At 38.7% G+C, this 22,829-nt stretch overlaps 2 protein-coding genes across 3 annotated transcripts; one reads left to right on the top strand and one right to left on the bottom strand.

Annotated features, from left to right (window-relative positions):
• Positions 1-450: 450 nt before the first annotated feature.
• On the bottom strand, positions 451-941 carry LOC122493236 (protein FAM136A-like). The gene has a single exon (XM_043597489.1). It carries the CDS (start codon positions 939-941, stop codon positions 564-566), a length of 378 nt encoding a protein of 125 aa, XP_043453424.1. The 3' UTR covers positions 451-563.
• An 8,828-nt stretch (positions 942-9,769) lies between these two features.
• SMNDC1 (survival motor neuron domain containing 1) lies at positions 9,770-21,622 on the top strand. Of its 2 annotated transcripts, none has more exons than XM_043597486.1 (6): positions 9,770-10,054; positions 11,329-11,448; positions 16,147-16,289; positions 16,912-17,073; positions 19,504-19,657; positions 20,366-21,622. In XM_043597486.1, the coding sequence occupies exons 2-6, from the start codon at positions 11,329-11,331 to the stop codon at positions 20,501-20,503; spliced, it is 717 nt and encodes a 238-aa protein (XP_043453421.1). In that variant the 5' UTR covers positions 9,770-10,054; the 3' UTR covers positions 20,504-21,622. The 2 variants fall into 2 exon arrangements, with proteins under 2 accessions (XP_043453421.1, XP_043453423.1); XM_043597488.1 differs by lacking the exon at positions 9,770-10,054 and adding an exon at positions 14,021-14,208 and having other exon boundaries at positions 11,335-11,448.
• Positions 21,623-22,829: the final 1,207 nt, after the last annotated feature.

Raw genomic sequence — 22,829 nt, 5'->3', positions numbered from 1 at the left:
TTAGGGGAACCTAGCAACCTGTTTGTACCTGTATACTAAGAAGAATCTTGTACCTTAAAGCCTCTGGCTTGGTACAAGGGAGATCCCTAGTGCCAGTGCATGTGAAATTTAGGTTACCAAAAATTCTCCTGTGCTATCTCAGACCTAAATTTTAGCACCAGTTTTTTCCATTTCACTTTCTAGGGTTGAAACACAAAGGAACCAGTGTGTAGAGGCAAGTGACACATGCCTCAAACTTGCCTGCTATCCTTAATTTCTTCATAAACTTCAAAGACCAAAATTCATTTTGCTTTTTAAATGGATTCCTGCTGGGGCACTGGGTGGCTCAGTCGGTTAAGCCTCCCGCATCGGCTCAGGTCACCATGTGAGGATTCATGGATTCGAGTCCCATGTCGGGTTCTATGCTGACAGTTTGGAGCCTGGAGCCTGCTTCAGATTCTGTGTCTCCCTCTTGCTCTCTGCCCCACCTCCACTCATGCTCTGTATCTCTCAAAAATAAAATAAACATTAAAAAAAATTAAATGGATTACTGCTGTCAGCCTTGATGGCCAATTACAAAGACTTCAAGTTCCCAGTGGATAAGAGATCTTCTCAGTCATGGTTGGGATGAGGTGCATGTGGTCATCCACATACTTGGTCACACAAGTCTCCAGCTGCCACTTCACCTGAAACCCTCTATTTCCTGCATCTATTGAATCTTTGGCTTTGTCACTGCAGTGCATGGTGCACTGGGCCAGGCAGCCCTGGAATTTCTTCAACTGGGTTTGAGCCAGAGGCGCATGGCAGTGCTCAATGCACTGGTGCACCTGCCGCATGGCCTCCCGACTATCCTCACAACAGCTGTACCAGAACATGAGCATCTTCTGGATGTTCTCTCTCTCCAGACTCTTCACCGCGGAGTCTACTGCCTTCTGCACCTGGAGCTGCTGCAGGTCTGCCATGGTGACCCTGCACTGCATCCCTCCAGAGGGTGCCCAGATGGACTCCGGCACTCGGGCCTGCCTGTTTCATAGTTTCTTTTTTTTTTTTTTTAATTTTTTAACGTTTTTTTTATTTATTTTTGAGACAGGGAGAGAGAGAGCATGAACAGGGGAGGGTCAAAGAGAGAGGGAGACACAGAATCTGAAACAGGCTCCAGGCTCTGAGCTGTCAGCACAGAGCCCGACATGGGGCTCGAACTCACGGACTGCGAGATCATGACCTGAGCCGAAGTCAGCCGCTTAACCGACTGAGCCACCCAGGTGCCCCTGTTTCACAGTTTCTAATACAGGTAGCGTCTGTGGGAGAGGCAGCATCAGAGGTGCCTAAAAATAAGGGTGATGCAGAGAAAGTAGGCCTTCTCCCCTGCTGTAGATACTCTGGTGTGTGGCCCAGATTCCTCTTTCGGGACTGAGGTGCTCATTCACCCAGAATGAGGGAGTGTTGGTGGCTGAGAGTGTCCAGCCGAATTATTTTTCTGCCCCCTTCACAGGGGCAGCCCACATATATTGGCTGATCATTTGGGGTTGGGTAGGTATAAAGTCCCAAGGGGGTCTCTGAGGAGCCATCCAGCCCTGGAGCTCCTACAGGATGGGCTGCACACGTGTGGCAGCTTCTTCTCCCTCCGCCCAGCCCTGCTCCTGTCACTCTCACAGGGGATGTTCCTAAAGGCACTCCCCAATAAACTTCTTGCAAAGAAATGTCAGAGTCCTTTTCCCAGGAATCTCAATGTACAGCACGTACCAGGACCACAAAAAGCCTTTCATGAGCACTCATTACAGAGAATGAGAGTGTCACTATAAATGTACGTATTAAATGTACTGGGTCCCAAGCAAAATGAGCCATACTCCATACTCACGTTCTAGCTTATGTTCAAAAACTGACAACACAGAGATATTGTAAACAGCACACAAGTCATCTAAAGAACTTAGGTATAAAGTTATTTTACTGAAAGAATCATAACAAGGACAAATAAAAACATGTTAAAATCAAGAACAGGAGTTCAGTCCAGATGACCAACAGTTCCTCACCTGTTGGATACTATAGGCCATAACTTTTGTTTGTTTTCTCTGGTTGTTTGCCTCCCCTATCTCCTCCCCTGAAAAGCTGCCTGACGATGTCACTTCCCTAAGGCTCCATAACTGGAGGAAGCATGGGCGGGGGCGGGCTGTAATCAGACATCAAAAGATGCCTGTGTCCCCACTGCCACCTAATGGGTTCTTTGAGCATTGAGGCCTCCATTGTACAGTTCTTTGCAACTGCTGACACTATTATCAATAAAATGGTTAAATGTGACCGTATCAAACTATATGCATTAGTTTTCATGGGGCAAAAATCTGGGGCTTATTTTGGCTTCTGGAAAGAAGTTGTGTTCACTGTCTCCTTTTTGCTCTTTACATTTGGGTACATATATCCCCGGCTACTCAGGTTGTCTGGTGTAAGTATCCTAAAAAAAAAAAAAAAAAGGTTGCTCTATTATGCTCTATTATTCATTGTACAATAATAGTGATATGGAATGTTCCAGGCTGTTTCTGCAATAACTAAGTTATTTTCTAAGTTAAATAAATTTTCTAAGTTAAATAAATTTTCTAAGTTAAATAAATAGTCAACATGAACATGGGGGTGGGAAACACTCAGATAAAGAGGGTATTTTCAAGGGCTGTGATACAGATGAATCCAATTAACTCCGAGTTTAAAAGACCATCTTAAGACTACCTCTGGAGGCTGTTATATGAGAAAGCCAGATAGGGCCAAAAAAAAAAATGAAAAAAGTTCCTATCACCACATCAGAGGGCAAGGCCCATTGGACTCTCTCCTGCATGTGGGGAAGTCAAAGTAATTCATTCTCATGCTTTCCTTCCTGGCCTTCAAAGAGCTCCTGTGACTGCTTCAGCCTCCACTGCCCACATCTTCCTGCTAGACCTTGACCCATAGGCTTTCTATGGCCTTTTGTTTCTGACAATCACATAAGCTTTTGTAATCTCTCATATTACTTCTAAGCTTGTTAAACTACTTCTAGCTCCTAGAGATCCTCTCAATCTGCTGAGATTCCCCCACCACTCCCTAAATACACACACACATACACACACACACACACACACACAATCACCTAAAACCATACTAGCTAGTTTACAAATACTTTTCTCTTTTTATTTTGAAAAATTTGAAACATACAGAAAAGTTGAAAGATTAGTACAATGAAGTCACATATCCTCCACAATAACCATTAACATCTTAACATCTAACACATTTTAATTCTTTCTTCCTCTCTCTCTCTGTATATATATTCATACACGTATACATATATGTGTGTACACACACACACACACACACACACACACACAGTAGTCCCCCCTTATCTGCAGTTTCACTTTCCACGGTTTCAGTTACCCATGGTCAACTGCAGTCTACAAGCAGATAATCCTCTTCTGATGTACAGTCAGAAAGTCAATAGAAACCTGACACTATGTCACAACACCTACGTCATTCACCTCACTTCATCTCATTGCATAGGCATTTTATCATCTCACATCATCACAAGAAGGGTGAGTACAGTACAAGAAGATATTTTGAGAGAGAGAGACCACAGTCACATAACTTTTGTTACAGTATATTGTTATAATATTGTTATAATTGTTCTATTTTATTATTTATTATTGTTAATCTCTTACTGTGCCTCATTTATAAATTAAACCTTATTATAAGTATGTTATGTATGGGAAAAAACACAGTATATATGGGGTTTGGCATTATTTATGGTTTCAGGCATCCTCTAGGGGTCTTGGAACATATTGCCCGTGGATAAGTGGCTACTACTGTGTAAATACACACAAGTATACATATATTCATGCACACACCCACATGATTTTATGAAATTCCATACAATTTTTTTTTGCTGAACCATTTAAAGATAAATTACAGATGTTATGGTATTTCATCCCTAAATATCTGAATGGGTCATTTTCCTAAGTAACCAAAGTAAATTTCACACTCAGTTAATAGTAATTCAATATCATCTAATACCCAGTCCATATTCAAATTTCCCAAAGTACTCTAAAATTTCTGTTATAGCTTTTTCAAACCAAGACCCAACCAAGATTTATCCATTGCATTTATTGTTAGGTCTTTTGTATCTTAATCTAGAACAGTTCCACACTCTTTTTAACGACACTGACCTTTTGAAGAATTTAGGCGTTTTCTTATGGAATGTCTCACATTCTGGATCTGATTCTTCCATCAGGGTCATTTTATCTGTTCCTCTAACTCCATATTTCCTGTAAATTGAAATTTGGGTCAAAAGGATTGATTATAGTCAGGTTAAGCATTTTTGGCAGACTTTTCATTGGTGATGCTGTTATTTCATGTTGCATCAAGTCAAGAGGACTATAAAGTCAGGTTGTCCCACCATTGGTCATGCTCAATGTGATCACTAGGTTAAGTTGGTGACTGCTGAATTTCCTTACTCTCCCTTTGTAATTAAGTAATCTATGGCGTGATATTCTGCCACTTTGCAAACATCCCCCTTTCTCCTACTTCTTTACAAGATGGGTTTTAGCTTCTATTGATGATCTTTGCCTCAATTATTGGGGGACTGCACATAATGATTTTTCCAATTCTATTATTCCATCTATAGGTATTGGCCAGCATTCTCCTACAAAGAAAAAAGGCCCTTCCCTCACCCTTGATTCTGAGTATCACTCTAGACTTAGGGATTTTAATGTTTATTTATTTTTGAGAGAGAGAGAGAGAGAGAGAGAGAGAGAGAGAGAGAGAGAGAGAGAGAACGTGAGTGGGAGAGGTGTATAGAGAGAGGGACACAGATCCAAAGCAGGCTCCAGGCTCTGAGTTGTCAGTACAGAGTCAGATGTGGGGCTTGAACTCACCAACCATGAGATCACGACCTGAGCCGAAGTCAGATGCTTAACCAACTGAGCCACCCAGGTGCCTGACTCAGGGATTCTAAAAATGCATTAGTGCTCTGATAATCTATCACAGTCATTATTCTGTTTAGCCCAACTTGACTCACATTTGGCCACTGGAGTCAAATTGGGTTCTATGAGCTTTTGACGTGATCTTATTAGTTTTGGGATACTTCCTCGCTTTCTGGCAAGGTGCTCTAGGCTCACCTAAATACTTTTGTACTTTCTGTGCCTGAGACCTAAAAACAGCCATTTTTCCAAGGAATGCTGTCTCTTTATGGATAAATGTATCTAGATGTCAAGATATGGGCACTCTCCACTGGGAGAAATTATATCCCTTTTTTTAAAAATTCGTATTTTTAAAAGGTTTTTAAATTTTATTTTGAGAGAAACAGAGAGAGAGAGTCAGACAGACAGACAGGTAGAGAGAGAATGAGCAGGGGAGGGGCAGAAAGAGAGAGAATCCCAAGCAGGCTCTGCACAGAGAGTGCAGAGCCTGACTTGGGGCTAGAACTCACGACCTGTGAGATCATGACCTGAGCTGAAATCAAGAGTTGGATGCCTAACCGACTGAGCCACCCAGGTACCCCTATGTATACTTCTAAGATGATATATACAATAGATATGTATAATATATATATATAGATAGATATATATAATATATACATATAATACATCTAAGAAGTACTTACTAAGTACTTCTAAGAAGTACTTATATACATATAATACATACTTCTAAGAAGATACATATAATAGATATGTATAATATATACAGATATATATAATATATGTCATGTATATATAGATATATATATCAATATATCCACTATATACATATACATAATAGGCAAGCCAGTAGCTTGCCCTGCAGCAAATCTCCAGGCAAACATTCAAAACAGCTATTATGACTAAAGAAGGCAAAGGGCACAAGCAGCTATTATGTCTATGTACATGTCTCTACTTCATCCCTTTAGGCATTTGTCAAGATAGTAAAAAATGTGAGCAAATCTGAGGCTACCTTTTGTCAGGAAGGGATGCAGTAAAAGCTAAGCTAAAGAATACAGTCTCTCAGTTAACCAACAGTTTGTTGCATACTCTTGTGCTCTGCAGTGGGTTGGTACATTTCCAAAGGCAGCTGCTATACTTTAATTTTCTTTAGTAGTGAAAGGAAATAGTTGTATATTCTAATGACAATTTGGAGTCTTCAAATGTTATCTACCTACTAAGTTTAAAAAAAATTTTTTTAACATTTTTATTTATTTTTGAGACAGAGAGAGACAGAGCATGAATGGGGGAGGGTCAGAGAGAGAGGGAGACACAGAATCTGAAATAGGCTCCAGGCTCTGAGCTGTCAGCACAGAGCCCGACGCGGGGCTCGAACTCACTGACCGTGAGATCATGACCTGAGCCGAAGTCGGACGCCCAACCAACTGAGCCACCCAGGCGCCCCCTAAGTTTTTTTTTAATGTCTATTTTTTTAATGTCTATTTTGTCATCCCATGTGGGAGAAGGGCAGAGAGAGAGGAAGAGAGAGAATCCCAAGCAGGTTTCCACACTGTCAGTGCGGAGCCTGATGAGGGGCTCCAACTCACCAACCAAAAGTTCATGACCTAAGACGAAATCAAGAGTTGAACAATTAACCAGCTGAAATACCCAGGTGCTCCTACTTACTAGGTTTCAATAAAATAAATATCAGGTTTAAAGAACTGGAAGTTTTACAGACTTCAAGCTGTATTACAAAGCTGTAGTCATCAAGACAGTATGGTACTGGCACAAGAATAGACACTCAGGTCAATGAAACAGAATAGAGAACCCAGAAACGGACCCACAAACATATGGCCAATTAATTTTTGACAAAGCAGGAAAGAATATCCAATGGAATAAAGACAGTCTCTTTAGCAAGTGATGCTGGGAAAACTGGACAGCGACATGCAGAAAAATGAACCTGGACCACCTTCTTACACCATACACAAAAATAAACTCAAAATGGATGAAAGACCTAAATGTAAGACAGGAAGCCATCAAAATCCTCCAGGAGAAAGCAAAGACCTCTTTGACCTTGGCCGCAGCAACTTCTTACTCAACACGTTTCCGGAAGCAAGGGAAACAAAAGCAAAAATGAACTATTGGGACCTCATCAAAATAAAAACTTCTGCACAGCAAAGGAAACAATCAGCAAAACTAAAAGGCAACCGACAGAATGGGAGAAGATATTTGTAAATGACATATCAGATAGAGGGTTGGAATCCAAAATCTATAAAGAACTTCTCAAATTCAACACCCAAAAAACAAATAATCCAGTGAAGAAATGGACAAAAGACATGAATAGAACTTCTCCAAAGAATACATCCAGATGGCCAACTGACACATGAAAAAATGCTCAACATCACTCATCATCAGGGAAATACAAATCAAAACCACAATGAGATACCACCTCACACCTGTCAGAATGACTAACATTAACAATTCAAGCAACAACAGATGTTGGTGAGGATGCAGAGAAAATGGATCTCTTTTGCACTGCTGGTGGGAATGAAAACTGGTGCAGCCACTCAGGAAAACAGTATGGAGGTTCCTCAAAAAATTAAAAATAGAACCTACAACCCAGCAATTACACTACTAGGTATTTATCCAAGGGATACAGGTGTGCTGTTTCAAAGGGGCACATGCACCCCAATGTTTATAGCAGTACTATCAACAATAGCCAAAATATGGAAAGAGCCCAAATGTCCATAGATGGATGAATGGATAAAGAAGATGTGGTATATATATATATACGAAGGAGTATTACTCGGCAATCAAAAAGAAAGAAATCTTGCTGTTCGCAACTATGCAGATGGAAGTAGAGGGTTAATATTATGCTAAGCGAAATTAGAGAAAGACAAATATCATAGGACTTCACTCATATGAGGACTTTAAGATACAAAACAGATGAACATAAGGGAAGGGAAGCAAAAATAATATAAAAACAGGGAGGAGGACAAAAACATAAGAGACTCTTTAATATGGAGAACAAACAGAGGGTTACTGGAGGGGTTGTAGGAGGGGGGATGGGCTAAATGGGTAAGAGGCATTAAGGAATCTACTCCTGAAATCATTGACGCACTATATGCTAACTTAGATATAAATTTAAAAAATAAGTTAAATAAAAATTAAAAAGAAAAAATAAAGAACTAGAAGTTTTAGATACAGCTGTTTTTGAAGAACAAACATGATCAGATTTGAATGAGAACGTTAGATAAGGAAAATAGATTTTCACACTTCAATTGAGATGGTAATTCTGAACCCTTACTTGAAGTATCACTCTTAGTCAAAGTTTATATTTGCTCCAGTTTTGTTTCTATTGAACCATTGTGAAAATTAAATGGGTACATGTAAAGTGCTTAGAATGACGCCTGGTACATACACTGCTATCTCTTTGTGGGAACTAAAATTAAAACTATATTGCTCCCCCCGCCGAAATATAATCTATGTTGCACAGAGGAGGGAGAGATTAAAAACAATACTGAAAAAAAAACTATCAAGATGATCCAGAAATCCATATAGGACCTTATAATAAATACTTTCTTATTTTCTGATGGGGGGGGGGGGTTCCATTAAGAGTTCTCTTATTTGAGAGATTTTTACACAACTGTAAAGTTTACTTTATACTCTGGGAAGATCCTCCTGGCATTAGTTCTTAAAGTACACAATTAGAATAAAAGCAGTTGTTAAAAACTACATTATATTTTAAACAAATTTCTATTATGTTAAGGAATTACATCCTTTCTGGTCTTCCCTCTTAATTCTAGCAACACACTGCTGCCCTCTGCAGCATTTTCAATTCTTACAAATTGCCACTCAATTATCACAAATCTAGTTTCCATCTCTATAAAGGTTATCTGACTAAATAAGAGGGATATATGTCTGTGTATGTAGAGAAGAAAAGAGAAGACCCCTTCAAAAAAGCAAGAAGGCATTAAAGCAAGATGTCACAGTCCAAAAGAACCCATCTGAGAGGAGGACCTTCTTGAACGGTCCAGCAAAAGACCCCAATTCGCCTGGGAAGGTTCCTTCCTGGCATTCATATAGCCTCTTTGTCACAGGATTTTCTTTTTAACTGGAAAAAAACAAACAAACGGTATACGTATGGAAAAAATTTTAAAAGGATAAACAGTAAAAAAGATAATCAGTGAAAATATTTGGCTTCCATTCCAAACCTCTAGATAGATTTATGTATCCGTCTAGAAAGAGTATATATTATTAGAAACATAGACAATGCGCATTGCTTTTTAAACATAAATGCAAGTATTCACATCATTCTGCTCATCATTTAATACTGTAACTTGGAGATTGTTCCCTATCAGGCGAGATTAACCTATATACAATTTACTTTATTAAAACCAAGTAGGTTGTAACAAAATAGGTTTTAAATAAATCAACCTCTTCTCCAACAGGTTCTGCTACAATTTAATTGGCTTGTGGTAAAGCGATGGCTGTCAAATTTGGGCTGACATTGGTATCACCTGGAGCGCTTGTTAAACTAGGCTGCTGAGCCACCTCGAGATTCTGATTCGGTAGGTGTGGGATGGGTGCTGAGAATTTGCATTTGTAATAAATTACCAGGAACTAGGTTGCCGGGACCACATTTTGCGAACCAACACTAGTATAAACGCTGCACTAAACGCCGTTCCTCCCAACTCCCAGCACCACTAGTCTAAGAAGGCACACGCGATTACTTCCTCGGGAACTTAAGGAATGGCCCAAAGGCACCAACTCCTACGAAAGAACGTCTCTCGACTCTCAGCAGAAATTGAGATAAGCCAGACCTACATCCGGCGCCTGGCGCGGCCCACCTACGCCATTTCCTTCCAACGAAGCTCCGCCCAGTCCGCGTCCCTAACGCCAGTAAGGCTGGGCCGCCCAGAGAACACTGGGAATCGCGTGAGTAGGGCGACCTTTCGCGAGGCTTTCAACGTTCGCGAGATTTCACCCGCTTCTGTCTTTTCCTCCTTCCAGTCTCCAGCTTTTTTCCCCTCCCCCTCATCGCCGAGCAAGTTCTGTTTCAGATCTAGTCGCCCTGTTGTTGCCGCGGAGATTTTTTTTTTTTCCTTTTGCTGCCGCTGCTGTCGCCGTCCCGATCCCTTCTTGCCGCCCTGCCCCCAACCCCACACAAGGTAAAGAACCGGGTGAGGCAGCCCGCAGGGCCTCGCTAGGCCTCGGCCTCTCTCGAGTTGCAGCGGAGGCCTGAGGCCGAGGAGTGGGCCGCCCTGGAGAGGCCTGGGCGCCGGCAGGGACGTTGGGAGCCCGGCCACCTCTCCCAGCCAAGGTTGTGGGCCCTGCGCTGCCCGGGTGGGGCTCGGGCTTCGGGCCTCGGTGTCGTGGCGGCGAACGAGGCTAACCCCGGAAACCCGTCGTCGGGTGGGGTGGGGACGCGGGAGGCCTCTTTAGGACGCCCTCGGCCGTTCTGTGCCGAGCGTGTTGGGGGTGGGGGGGTGAGGCTCTGGCCCCGCTGGGGTCCGCTCCGTTTGTGTTTTCGGTTTCCCTGGAGATTGTGTTTGCATGTCGAGGTCTGAAATAATGGACCAGTTGTGGCGGGCCCCGAGGTGTTGGGTGACTGGGAGGAGAGCAGGCAGGCTCGCGGTAGCCCCCTTGGAGCCCTTCCAAGCTTCCAGGCTGTCGTTGGACGGGAATCGTAAACACAGAGAAGGATCCTCGGAAACCCGGCGTGTTTGCTTTGTAAATCGAGAAAGGATTCTTTTATCTTACTTTCCGGAGAAGAATGAGCCAGATTTGGTGAAAGGCACGCTGCTTAGAATGCCTAACTGGGATAGTATTTGTGCGGTTTCTCTGATGAAGACGCTGCATCGACAGTATTTAAGTGACTGGGGTTTTTTGGGGGTTGGTTTGTTGGTTTGTTTACTCTGGGGAAGAGGTTCTAAACACGCTAACTAAAGAGCTCGTGTACAGAGAATTTTTTATGTAGTTAATCCAAAAGCTATGCGTATTTTGTTCTGGAAGTTTTCTCTAGTGCTTCAAAATATTTTTGTCGGCAGTCTTTGACTCTTCCAACCGATTAGTGCTGCCCCCCCCCCTTTTTTTTTGGTGAAGATGTAACAACTCAGCCAAATACAGTGTCTTCCTTGTTAACACAAGTTTAAAAAATAGAAATTCTCCTTTTCCCTTTTATCTTAGCTCTTATTTTCTGTTTCTGTGTGGAATTTATCTGACAAGTTTATACTCTGCAGAATTCATTGCCTTGATGTTTGGGTTTGGCTCACAGCTTTTCTCAGAACTAAGTGTAAAGGTAATGGTGAGGAGCTGCAGCAGTGACTTCTATGAAGGAGTTGGGAGCAAAACTGGTAAAGATTAAGTCAGGCAGACAGGGAAGTTATTTTTTATGGTGTTTTCTGTTCAGTTTTCATGGTCTTACCCTTTTTATTTTCCCTAGATGTCAGAGGATCTAGCAAAACAGCTGGCAAGCTACAAAGCTCAACTCCAGCAAGTTGAAGCTGCATTGTCTGGAAATGGAGAAAATGAAGATTTGCTGAAATTAAAGAAAGATTTACAAGTAAGTATCAGAGGACGCTAATAGTTGTATTGTTTGAAAAAAAGTATTTGTGTTTTTCAGATGATTTCTTGCATAGAATCCAAAGCACAATTCGGAGTGTTTCTCCCGCTATCCTCCCTTGTGTGTAAACGTGTATATGCACATAGGTGTATATTGCTCACAGAAGTAGGGTTGCCGCTTCCTCAGTTGTATACATCGAAATGAGTAAAGCATTGTTCTTTGTTGTGTAAATTTTATATGCTTATATAATTTTTTAAAAATCAGAGTTGATTTAACTTTACAGTGGAAAGTACTTTTATTTTTAAAGATCTGGCAAAAGAAATTTAGTTCCAAAGGTAACTAAAAGGACAAAAATAATATGGAATTAAAAATGTTAATTGTACTGGAATGAAAACAAATGTGGAAGAATTTTATAAATGACTAAAAAAATGAGAAAAATGTAACATGATTAGGGTTCTTTTTAATGTCACAAGGTTCTCGAACATGAAATAAGAGTGTATGTGTGTTTCAAAGCTAGCAGGTAAACATCTTATATTGAAAACACATTATAAAAATATTTAAGGAGATACTTGTTTTCTGCATAAATGTTACGTAATGTTTGAATTTAACGGTAGATTTTACAGTGTAGTTGTTGGCGCTTGTTGAGGTTAAATTGATGTGGAAAGGAGATCTTAATTTGTTTTGTCATGGAAGAGTTCTGTAGGTATGAAACTTGCTTTTTAAAATTTGCACTGGGGTTTCAAGACAGACAAAACCATTATAGTAAATATCTGTTGTTTCTTAGAACATTATGTTGATTAATAAAAATACTGTACGTATGTACATGTGTATTACTTCATTTTAAAAAATTTTGAGAACTTAAAATTTTGAACCTGATTATTTTGAAAATTTTAAAAGGTATTTTGGTTAGATGGTCTTTACTGATTCAGTACAAAACTTGAATCATCTTTATCCTATCTAAATTCTTTCCCTCCCTTTATCATCCTCTTGCCCATTAACATTAATATTTTAGGGATATTAGAACTGCAAATGAATGAAACTTATTTGAAATGGTGTCCAGATACAGGACTTTGAAAGGATTTATCTGGACATAATTAAAATGAGTTGAATATTTTCAGGTTTAAGTTGTATTTAGGATAAACTTGCCTGAGTTGCAATAGTATGTGGTTTTTAAAAACACGGAAAACAAGACCCATCTTCAGTATGTAGAAGTCAGGCCACTGAATTTCAGAGTGCCAGTCAATAATAAAAAGATGTTTTGGGAGCAGTTTCTCCCATTCCTAGGCCAGCTTTCTGCTTGCTTCAAAGAAGGATCCTGGCATGCATCTTGTTTTACCAACTTAAAAGCAGTCCTTTTTTTCTTTGAAGAAAATAAACCATTGTCAATATTGTGTATATTGCTTCCTGGGCAGTTGGAGGAGGGATATATGTGGAACTGGTGGAGGGGGAGTTGGGAGTGAAGGTTGAAACAACATTATTGTGAGGTCTTTTTAATGTTTCTGGAATGAATTGTCAGGGTCCAGGCAGAATTGCCTTGCTATGACATGATCTATAGTGGAAGTATTATAGGGAGAGAGGCCATTGTGGTAGGCATTGTGGTAAGCACATAAATGGCTTATTTAGGGTTCAGTTAGTAATGGTTATTTATCCGTAAAATACCCATTTAGAACAGCACTGTTTACAGTAGAACTTTCTGTGATGATGGAAACATTCTATATCTACTGTAGTACTGGAGCCACTAGGGACAATTAAATATTTGAACTGTAGCTAGGATAGCTGAAGAACTGAATTCTTAATTTTATTTTAGTAGCCACATGTGAGTACCATATTGGATGGCACAGATTTAGAAGCTTAAGTTCTAAAACTTCAGATAGTAGTAATATAGTACGTTTTTCCTGACCAGACGTGATCACGATTTCTTTCGCTCTTATTTTGTCATGAAAACAAATTTTTCATTTTGGTTTACTAGATACAGGTCTGTTTTGAACTGAAAAAGTTCTGAAAAGTGTTTACATATCTGCTTCCACCTAGTAATTGTCTCCACTGACTATAGTTATAGCTTCTGTTTTGTCGTGGGTTTTTTAAAAATAATTTTCCTTTTTTTCTCTTCTCTATTTTCTGGGATATACCTCATACCTTGGATATTTAATTCTGCCTTTTATATTTGCTGAAAAGTTGTTCAGACTGATGACTGAGTTTGTGGCCTTCTTTATTTTGTGTTCCTTTAGTGGAATGTCTTTATCCTGGTTTTGAATTTGTTTCCCCTTTCATTTATGACAGTGCTTTCCTACATTTTTTCATTGACTTCATTTTGCCAGTAAGGCTTCCACATTTATATGTCCTGTCTTTCATATAGAATACAGTTACTCAGCAGGCAGCACATTAATCTACTGAAGTCCTAATTGCCTTTTTTCACTTAAAAAAGTAGGTATAGTAAAATCTAGGCTAGCTTTTACTAGCTCCCGAGGCAGTCTGTGATAATCACAAAAATAGTCAATTTATTAGGCTGTTTTGCTGAATAAACTGGTTCTAAAGGAGGCAGGGGTCAAGTCACTTGTCTCATATATTACAGTGGCTCTCTGCATCCCCGAAACGCCTTCCTTCAGTAAGCAGAGTGCTTGAGTGCACCCTTTGACCTGCTGATATGTAGATCACAACATCTGATGCTTCCTGGAATTGCCGATTACTGTAACTGCTGCCCATCTGTCGATGAAGGAGCAGTTTCAGAACTCAGACTTGGGGGAGGAAAAGTAATTAATGGTATGTACCTTTAAGAACCCCCTCATACATAAAATAGTTTCTCTAATACTTTGGTCCATATGCACATGTAAAGAAAACATTGAAAGGGTCTTCATAGTTTGTTGGGAGGGGTATGTAAAACATGGCAAAATGAAAGGACAGCTAGGGATAAGCCCTGTATTTTTTTTTAAAGTGTCACTTCAGTACAGGGCTCTGAAAATTATTGTAACATGCACAGCTTTCCAGGACCCTTTGGTGAAACTGTAATTTCCTTAGGAAAATAAAATGGCAAGATGCTCTGTCTTAAGAGAGGTAGAATCTAAATCAGAGACCTACAAATGCAGAAATCATGTTTGTGTTTTAGTTAAATGGAATTATTTAATGATAAGGATTGTATTGGCTCTTGAGTCAAGGATTATATTCCTGGCCTTAATAGTAATCGATTAAAAACAAGACTGGACAGTTTATTCTTCTTTGTATAGTACCTGATCTATTTATTTGGAAATTCTTTGCCTTATTTGCAAAGGATTATCTAATTAAAAGGCATTTGAATGGCTATTTGGTACCTAATAAAATGTCATTTAAGATACTATACTGAATTTTTAATTCAAATCTGAGTTAGCCTAGTTTTTCTATTTACAAAACAGGCCTTTCTCCAAGGGCTTACTCCCCCCCCCCCTTTTTTTTTTGAAGGCTCAAATATTAGTTTTTCAGAAATAGCCAGGAAGATTTAGAATCTTTAGGAAAGAGGTAATATATAACTTCTTGGCTACTGAACCAGAGCTACTATTATAAAACTTCAGTGGGAGACATAAACTCAGTATAGAGTTTAACTTTGCTACTTTTTCTCCCAAAACACTGTGATGTTTTAAGGTATTTTATATGCAACAGTGGGGGAACAGGTATGTGAGTTTTTAAAATAAATCATATAAGGTAATACATAACATAGATCTTCATTGGAGTGAAAAAAGCAGATAGGTAGCAAAATCTGGCCATTTGTACTATATCTTTTAAGTTTTTTAACTAACCCTACCAAACACCCTTGAATGAAGCCAATAAGTGTAAGCCTGAAATAGAGAAAATATTTGCCACACAGGCAGGTATTGCCTGCCTATGTGTGTTACATTTATTTTTCCCTTTTAAATGAAGCTGTGCTAATGTGCTTTTTAGAATATTTTAAATCTGACCTGGTAATTTGCTTATCTGGATGGGGTAAGTTTTATAATAAGTGACTAGGAAGACTACTGGCTTTTTCTATATGCCTATAATACTTTAGTAGAAATAGGTATTACTAATAAGGTTGCTTCAAGTGTTTCGGGTTTGGGTTTTTTTTTTTGATGGGGGTGGGGAACATGTTGGCTAGAGAGTTAATACTACTACCAATAATGCCCTGTAAAACAATCCAGTTGCATGAAATACATGTGACAAAGATAGAAGATAAAAGTGATCTTGAATCTAGTTCAGTCCCTCATAATTGATTGTTTCTCATATTAGATCTCTTTAGCTAAAACAGGCACTTAGAAATAATGCCATGGTAGGGGCACCTTGCTGGCTTAGTCAGTAGAACAAGCGACTCCTGATAATAGGGTCAGGAGTTCAAACCCCATGTTGGGTGTAGAGCTTACTTAAAAAAAGAAAGAGAAAGAGAGAGGAAGAAAGAAAGGAAGAATGGTATAAGCTCAAGTCTGCCGCTTTCTGTTAGTATTTGAGGTTAATTGAAAGGCAACTGTGGGTTTAAATCCCAGTTCCACCACTGTGTAAAATATTGTATCTTAGTTTCTACATGAGGATAATCATGGTACCTACATCATAGTATCGTTATGAACTGCAAGTAGATTTATGTAGTGTACTTAATAAGTGCTTTATGGTGGAGAGCTAAAGTCATCAAAATAAAAACCTGTTGAAAGGTGATAAGCAAATTATAAAAATAATGCTATGGTTTTTGTTTTTTCTTTTTAGGAAGTTATAGAACTAACCAAAGACCTTCTGTCAACTCAGCCTTCTGAAACTCTTGCAAGTTCAGACAGTTTTGCTTCTACTCAGCCCACTCATTCATGGAAAGTAGGAGACAAGTGTATGGCAATCTGGAGTGAAGATGGACAGTAAGTGTAGAAAAAAAACTCTAACTATAACATGAAATAATAAAATACAATGGTAAGAAGTTTTTATTCAGTTTGAACTACCCTGTTTTAATCTTTCTGTATAGCCAATATGATTTGTAAAGTCAGTTTGATTCTTGGGTGGTTACCACTATAATACAGTTTAGTTTTTAGCTTTAGAATAAATTTTGGGGCAGTTGGTAGGCTTGGATCCTAGAGGACAGAAAAATCAAAGCAGAGGAAAATGAATGGATAGTTAAAAAATAATCCTAATTTCTTCCTCAGATTGAAAATTGAGTGAATGGTTGGCTGTCTTAGACTTACGTGAAGCACATACACTGAAGTTATTCCTATAAAAAATATCTTTTCTCAAAGAGATAGACTAAAGCACATTTAATAGACATGTAGGAGACTTTTCCTGACAATATTTTGATTAGGAACCCCCTTTTTTTTTGATAGTAGATGGCTAACTCCAACGACTGTTTGTATTATCTTTACCAAAGAGCCAACTGATTACAGAAGTTCCATTTTAGACACATGTAATAGTTGAATCACTGCAGTGTAAGTCTTATAGGTTGAGTACTAAACCTTTACTCACCTGCTTACAGTCATGATATCTTTACAGGTGTTATGAAGCCGAGATTGAGGAGATAGATGAAGAAAATGGCACCGCTGCAATCACCTTTGCTGGCTATGGCAATGCCGAAGTGACTCCACTGTTGAACCTCAAACCTGTAGAAGAAGGAAGGAAGGCAAAGGAGGACAGTGGCAACAAGCCCATGTCAAAGTAAGTGACTTTGACTTTAGCAGTTTAAATGTAATCTTCCCCATTTTGGTATTTGAGGCAGTCTGTGGAATTCACGCAGGCTAGATTAGGGTGAGAATGTTAAAATACTCCTTATCATTGTTTTGAAGATTAGCTGTATAGGGTCAGCATTGTATGTGTATACCTAGGTAAAGTGAAGACATTTTGGTTCCCACTTAGGCATTCAGTAAACATTTCTTAAGAAGATAGTATGTACCTCTCACTGAACCATGTGCTGGAGTTATACCATAGTGAAAACAACCAACTTAGACCTTGTCCTGATTGAGTGTATAGTCTAGAGAAGAAAACACAAAATTAAAGGAGAATTTTAATAGTAAATTATAGAAGTTACTAAGGGAACATAATGGTTACTTTAAGGGAACAGAGGAAAGATACCTAAACTGTACTTTAGTCATCAGGGGAAATTTCTTTGAGAAAATGACATCTAAACTGAGATTTGAAAAGAAAAGGAGTTGGCTAGGTAATGAACTTGAAGGTATGACCTTGGGCAAACTTTTTAACTTCTTTCCTCATTTGTAAAACAGGGTTGATAGTATCTATTTTGTAGGGTTCTAAGGATTAAGTGTTAGCATTAATAAAGCATGTGGTACAGTTCTTGATAATGTAAGAGTTTAGTAAATGTTTACTTAAAGAAAACAAGGTGGGAACATAGAGGTAACGGAAACAAATTCCTATAGTGAAAATAGGGCTTGAAGATGGGTGGTTTGACAAGAGCTTAGAGATTGAGGCCAAATCACAAAGAGCTTGACAGCCACTGATGTATTTCAAATAGAGGAGATAATATGATCATAGTTGAGCTTTCAAATAATCCCTGACAGCCGAGGGAAAGCAGCTAGTGCAGTGATCAGGTGTGAGGTAATGGTGTCCTGAACTCAGGGAGCAGCAGTGGGAGGATAGAGAAGTGTATGGCTTGACCTGTATATGAGGTAGAATTAACATTTTAATAAACTTACACACATTTTCCACAGTTTTCTCTTTCTGGATTTTTCAACAGTTTTGTTGTTTTAAGTAGGCTCCATGACCAGCATGGAGCAACGTGAGGCTTGAACTCAGGGCCCTGAAATTTAAGACCTGGGTTGGACACTTAACCAACTGAGCCACCCAGGCGCCCCTCAAGACTTTAAAAAGTTGCTACATAAGTAAATATATTTGAGCTTGGGGAAACTAGATCACCTAAGTATCCCAATAAGAAAATCAGACTGTAGGGGCGCCTGGGTGGCTCATTCAGTTAAACGTCCAACTTCAGCTTAGGTCATGATATTGCGGTTTGTGGGTTCAAGCCCTGCATCGGCCTCTGTGCTGACAGCTCAGAGCCTGGAGCCTGCTTGGGTTGCTGTCTCTCTCTGCCCTTTCCCCACTCGTACTCTCTTTCTCTCTCTCCCCAAAATAAACAAACATTAAAAAAAATTAAAAAATCAGACCGTAGAACAATGTAACATCGCTCTATTTTTAGTCTTTGACATCTGTGTAAAAAAGCCACCCTTAGCTTCATAGTGATGATTACATGATACAAAGACCTCTAGATTGTATTGCCTCTTTTTTAAAGACCTCATCATCCTGTTGGTGAGAAGTCAGTATGTAAACTGAGCAGAAATTATTGAGAGAGCTTTAGGCTCTGATCCTAGATAGAGGAGTGTTTTTGAAAACCCCAGTTTTTGTTTTTAAGAATTTTAAGCTGTGATTTTCCTTTGTTCTGTACTTTTCTAGTCTAGATGAAATAGTTTTATCTGCATTGCATCTCTTTATATAGTTTTGCAAAATGCAGCATAAAGTTGCTATCCATTTAGAAAAGGATAAAGGTTTAGACCTCTATTAACATTAAAACTCATTCTAGGGGCGCCTGGGTGGCTCAGTCGGTTAAGCGGCCGACTTCAGCTCAGGTCACGATCTCGCAGTCCGTGAGTTCGAGCCCCGCGTCGGGCTCTGGGCTGATGGCTCAGAGCCTGGAGCCTGCTTCCGGTTCTGTGTCTCCCTCTCTCTCTGCCCCTCCCCCGTTCATGCTCTGTCTCTCTCTGTCTCAAAAATAAATAAAACATTAAAAAAAATTAAAAAAAAAAAAACTCATTCTAAAACACATCTGGCAAAAAGTGAGGTAAATGTCAGAAAGTCCTAGTTTAAATAGTTGATTTGAATGGGTAATAGATTATAGATATGGTTTGAAAGCTTCCAAGGATGCTGTGTATCTCAAATAACCTTACGTAGTAATACTGGGTGATTGGCACTGTTGATGTTTAGTGCTTCTATTCATGGAATGTGTAGGTTTATTATGGGTTTTTGTTGTTGTTGTTGTTGTTCTAGGGTTTTGTTTTTGTTTTTTGCACTGCTAAATATCTCTAAAGAAATCATCTATTAAATCTTAAGAGTTGACATTTAGCTGTTATATCCACACAGAAAAGAAATGATTGCCCAGCAGCGTGAATATAAAAAGAAGAAAGCTTTGAAAAAAGCACAGAGAATAAAAGAACTTGAGCAGGAAAGAGAGGACCAGAAGGTCAAATGGCAACAGTTTAACAATAGAGCCTATTCTAAAAACAAAAAAGGCCAGGTTAGTAAATCCTTTCATCATACTTCATGAACTTGAAAAGTGTAACTGTCATTAAAATAACTTTAAAATGAAAAAGGTGGTGGGGGTGGGGGTGCACCTGGGGTGGCTCAGTCAGTTAAGCATCCAACTTCGGCTCAGGTAATGATCTCACAGTTTGTGGGTTCGAGCCCTGTGTCAGGCTGTGTGCTGATAGCTTGGAGCCTGGAGCCTGATTCAGATTCTGTCTCCCTCTCTCTCTCTCTCTCTGCCCCTCCCCCACTCATGCTCTGTCTCTCTCTCTCTCTCTCTCAAAAATAAATAAACATTAAAAAATAAATGAAAAAATGTGGTACATAGGTTCAAAAGATCATAGCTGGGTCTTGTTATCATAATCCTCTTCAATCTTCCATTTGGCTTATTGCAAAATATCTCCATTAGCCATGGTCTCTGCAATAGAAACACTATGAGAGAGTTTATATCAGGAATTACAAAAGATCTAGATTGTTTACCCTTCTGTAAATTAAAATTTGAAAAACTGTTTGGTACCTAACATACCCTTAGAGGGAGTGTGGTGAATCCTACCTGTTTGTTAACCTGCTTTATATGCTGGGGATCTCTGGTAGATTTTATTTAAAAGAGCACTCCAGTTCTCTTGATGTACTTAAGTGTATCATAGAAATTTTGTTCCCCCAAAACTAATCAAAATGGTTTCTGTTTTATTTCCACTAGGTTAAAAGGAGTATTTTTGCTTCACCTGAGAGTGTAACCGGCAAAGTTGGAGTAGGAACTTGTGGAATTGCTGATAAACCTATGACACAATATCAAGATACCTCTAAATACAATGTCAGGCATTTGATGCCTCAATAATCAGAAAAACTGTTGGATTTCATCTCTGCAGGGCTTTACATTTACCTTTTTATCCTTATATTTTTCTAAAGGTAAATTATTTGTTAGATGAGTAAGGAAGATACCATTGTCGTCCTTGTTTGACTTCAATAGAATGAAACTTGAAGAAATTGCATTTGATAACTGCTATTCATTTAACTTTTGTTACTACTACCACAGTTTCCTCAAAGTTTGTTGAATAAAGCAACTTTTCTAGATAGATGCTGCATAAATACAGCACTTAGATGAATTGTTGATCTTCCTAATATCAGGCCCTTACTTAATGGATGGTGTATACATTTTGTGAAGTCCTAACTTGGAATACTCAGATCTTTGAACTTGCCACATATTGTAGCAATTCACTGGAACATCAAGGCAAAAGACCAACCTGTTAAAGAGCTCTTTTATCTTCAACGTAAACCTAGCTATTGCCTAATTAAGCCTAGAAATATGTTAATTTGTAAATGGCAAACTTTGTTTTGAGGTTTTTCCTTCAATAATTTGTTTGCTAAGCCTATTAGGCTATCTCTAAAATTGATTCAGCTTTTACATTCTTTCCACTGAGTTTTATGTAATAAGAAACCATGTTTAGGACCTGCTACCTTTTCTAAGGTGGTGTTTTTTTTTTTTTAATGTTTGCTCTTTTCCTGTGTTGATTTTTCCCTTATGGTAGTGGTACCATTTTTTGGATGTGTAATGTTTATATAAGAAAACAAAAAGCTGATGTATAGCCCTGTATACAGTGTAGATACTATTTTTGTAAAAAAACAAAAAACAAAAAAACCAAGGCTAAATTAATGAACAAGAATACTGAATGTTTCATCATTAAAAATTTACTGTATTTCTTGTGCATTAATCTGACCATAATTTCCCTGTATATTATGTTCATGTAGCTGAGTTTGTAATTTTTGTTAACTAGATCAAGTTGTCAGCATTTGTTGGTTTAAGTGAACATCACAGTTATCCTGAGTTGAGTTTAAGCCAAATATATGCATAGTAAAATGTCTTCCTATTACTGGAAGATGGTGATTTTTAGGATATGTGTTAATTTCAGTTTTTTGTATGTTTAACTTTTATTAAATAAAGTGTTTTTAAAATCTCCAGGATGTGTTAACAGAAGGGTGGTGAAGTCCTAGCTGGCAGCATTGATCTAGTGATTAAGCTTCAGTGTACATGCATTCATCATTTCCACAGAAAAGAGAATATTGAGTGTGTGATAAAGGTTTCAATAAATCCTTACGTACTTCTTCCATTAGATATAAGACATTGGATCCTAAAGGACAAACTATTTTTATTTTAAGGGTTTGTGCTGTGTATAGAGGTGTTTGTAAATTTTGGTAAGGGGGAAAATAAAAATTTTAATTTAATGAATTTTAATTATTTTGGCAAATTGAAACTTAGGAGGACAGTGGTGAGAAGTAGAATTCTTTACATTGCCCCTTCTCCTCCCTCCCAACCCAGGAGGATCACTGTTTTCCTTTCTATAATTTATGGCCACAGGGTAGAACTTGTAGGACAGAATGAAAGGTGAAGTCTTTCTTAAATACATGGCACAAATTACAACAGAAAGGGGCTACTTAGCCTGAAGAACTCCTAAAAATACACTGTTCTTGTAACCGGTGTAACAAGCATCTTAACTAATAATGGTATCTTTGAAGGATTGCAAGGAAACTCTAAAAAGCACTTGGAAGGAAATTTGGTATAATTGTGTCACCACACAAAATGGATTTTGGTGAGATTACCTTGGCATGTTTGTTGGAATAGTAATTTCACCTGGTGTTTGTGTAGGCAAGACTCTTGTGTTGAGACTTGTATCTCCTTTGACCCAAAGAGTCACATTTAATTTCTGCACATTTAATTCTGGAGGGGCTTTGCGGGAGAGAAAAGTAATAAAGGTGACCATACTATATAAAACATTAAAAAAAAAAAAAGTGTATAGCACAAGTGTCTTTGTGTCAAAGACCTAGATATGGTCCTTTGAAAAGTCCTGGTGTCAAGATGATAACAGTGTTTCTGGACTAAACTAAAAGGATCCCTAGGGACATGGAGTACCTGTCTCCTAGTGTGAGGTTTTAATGAGAAGCATGATACCAGTGGTATTTTACAAATGAAGGTGGCTAAGTTCAATACTCTTAAAATCAAATATGACACTGTCTTATGGAGCTCTGTTATAAAATGTAATTTCCCCTCTGTCAAGAAAGGAGTCTTGAAGCTCTGATGAAACTGAATAAACCATTTGTCATGTACAGCCCCCAAGTAGCTGTCATGGATCTTCTCAAAACTTGACATTTGACTTTGTTATTGACTA

Source organism: Prionailurus bengalensis, chromosome D2 (assembly GCF_016509475.1).
Source record: "Prionailurus bengalensis isolate Pbe53 chromosome D2, Fcat_Pben_1.1_paternal_pri, whole genome shotgun sequence".
Classification (NCBI taxonomy): domain Eukaryota; kingdom Metazoa; phylum Chordata; class Mammalia; order Carnivora; family Felidae; genus Prionailurus; species Prionailurus bengalensis.
This window is presented reverse-complemented; position numbering and strand designations above follow the sequence as displayed.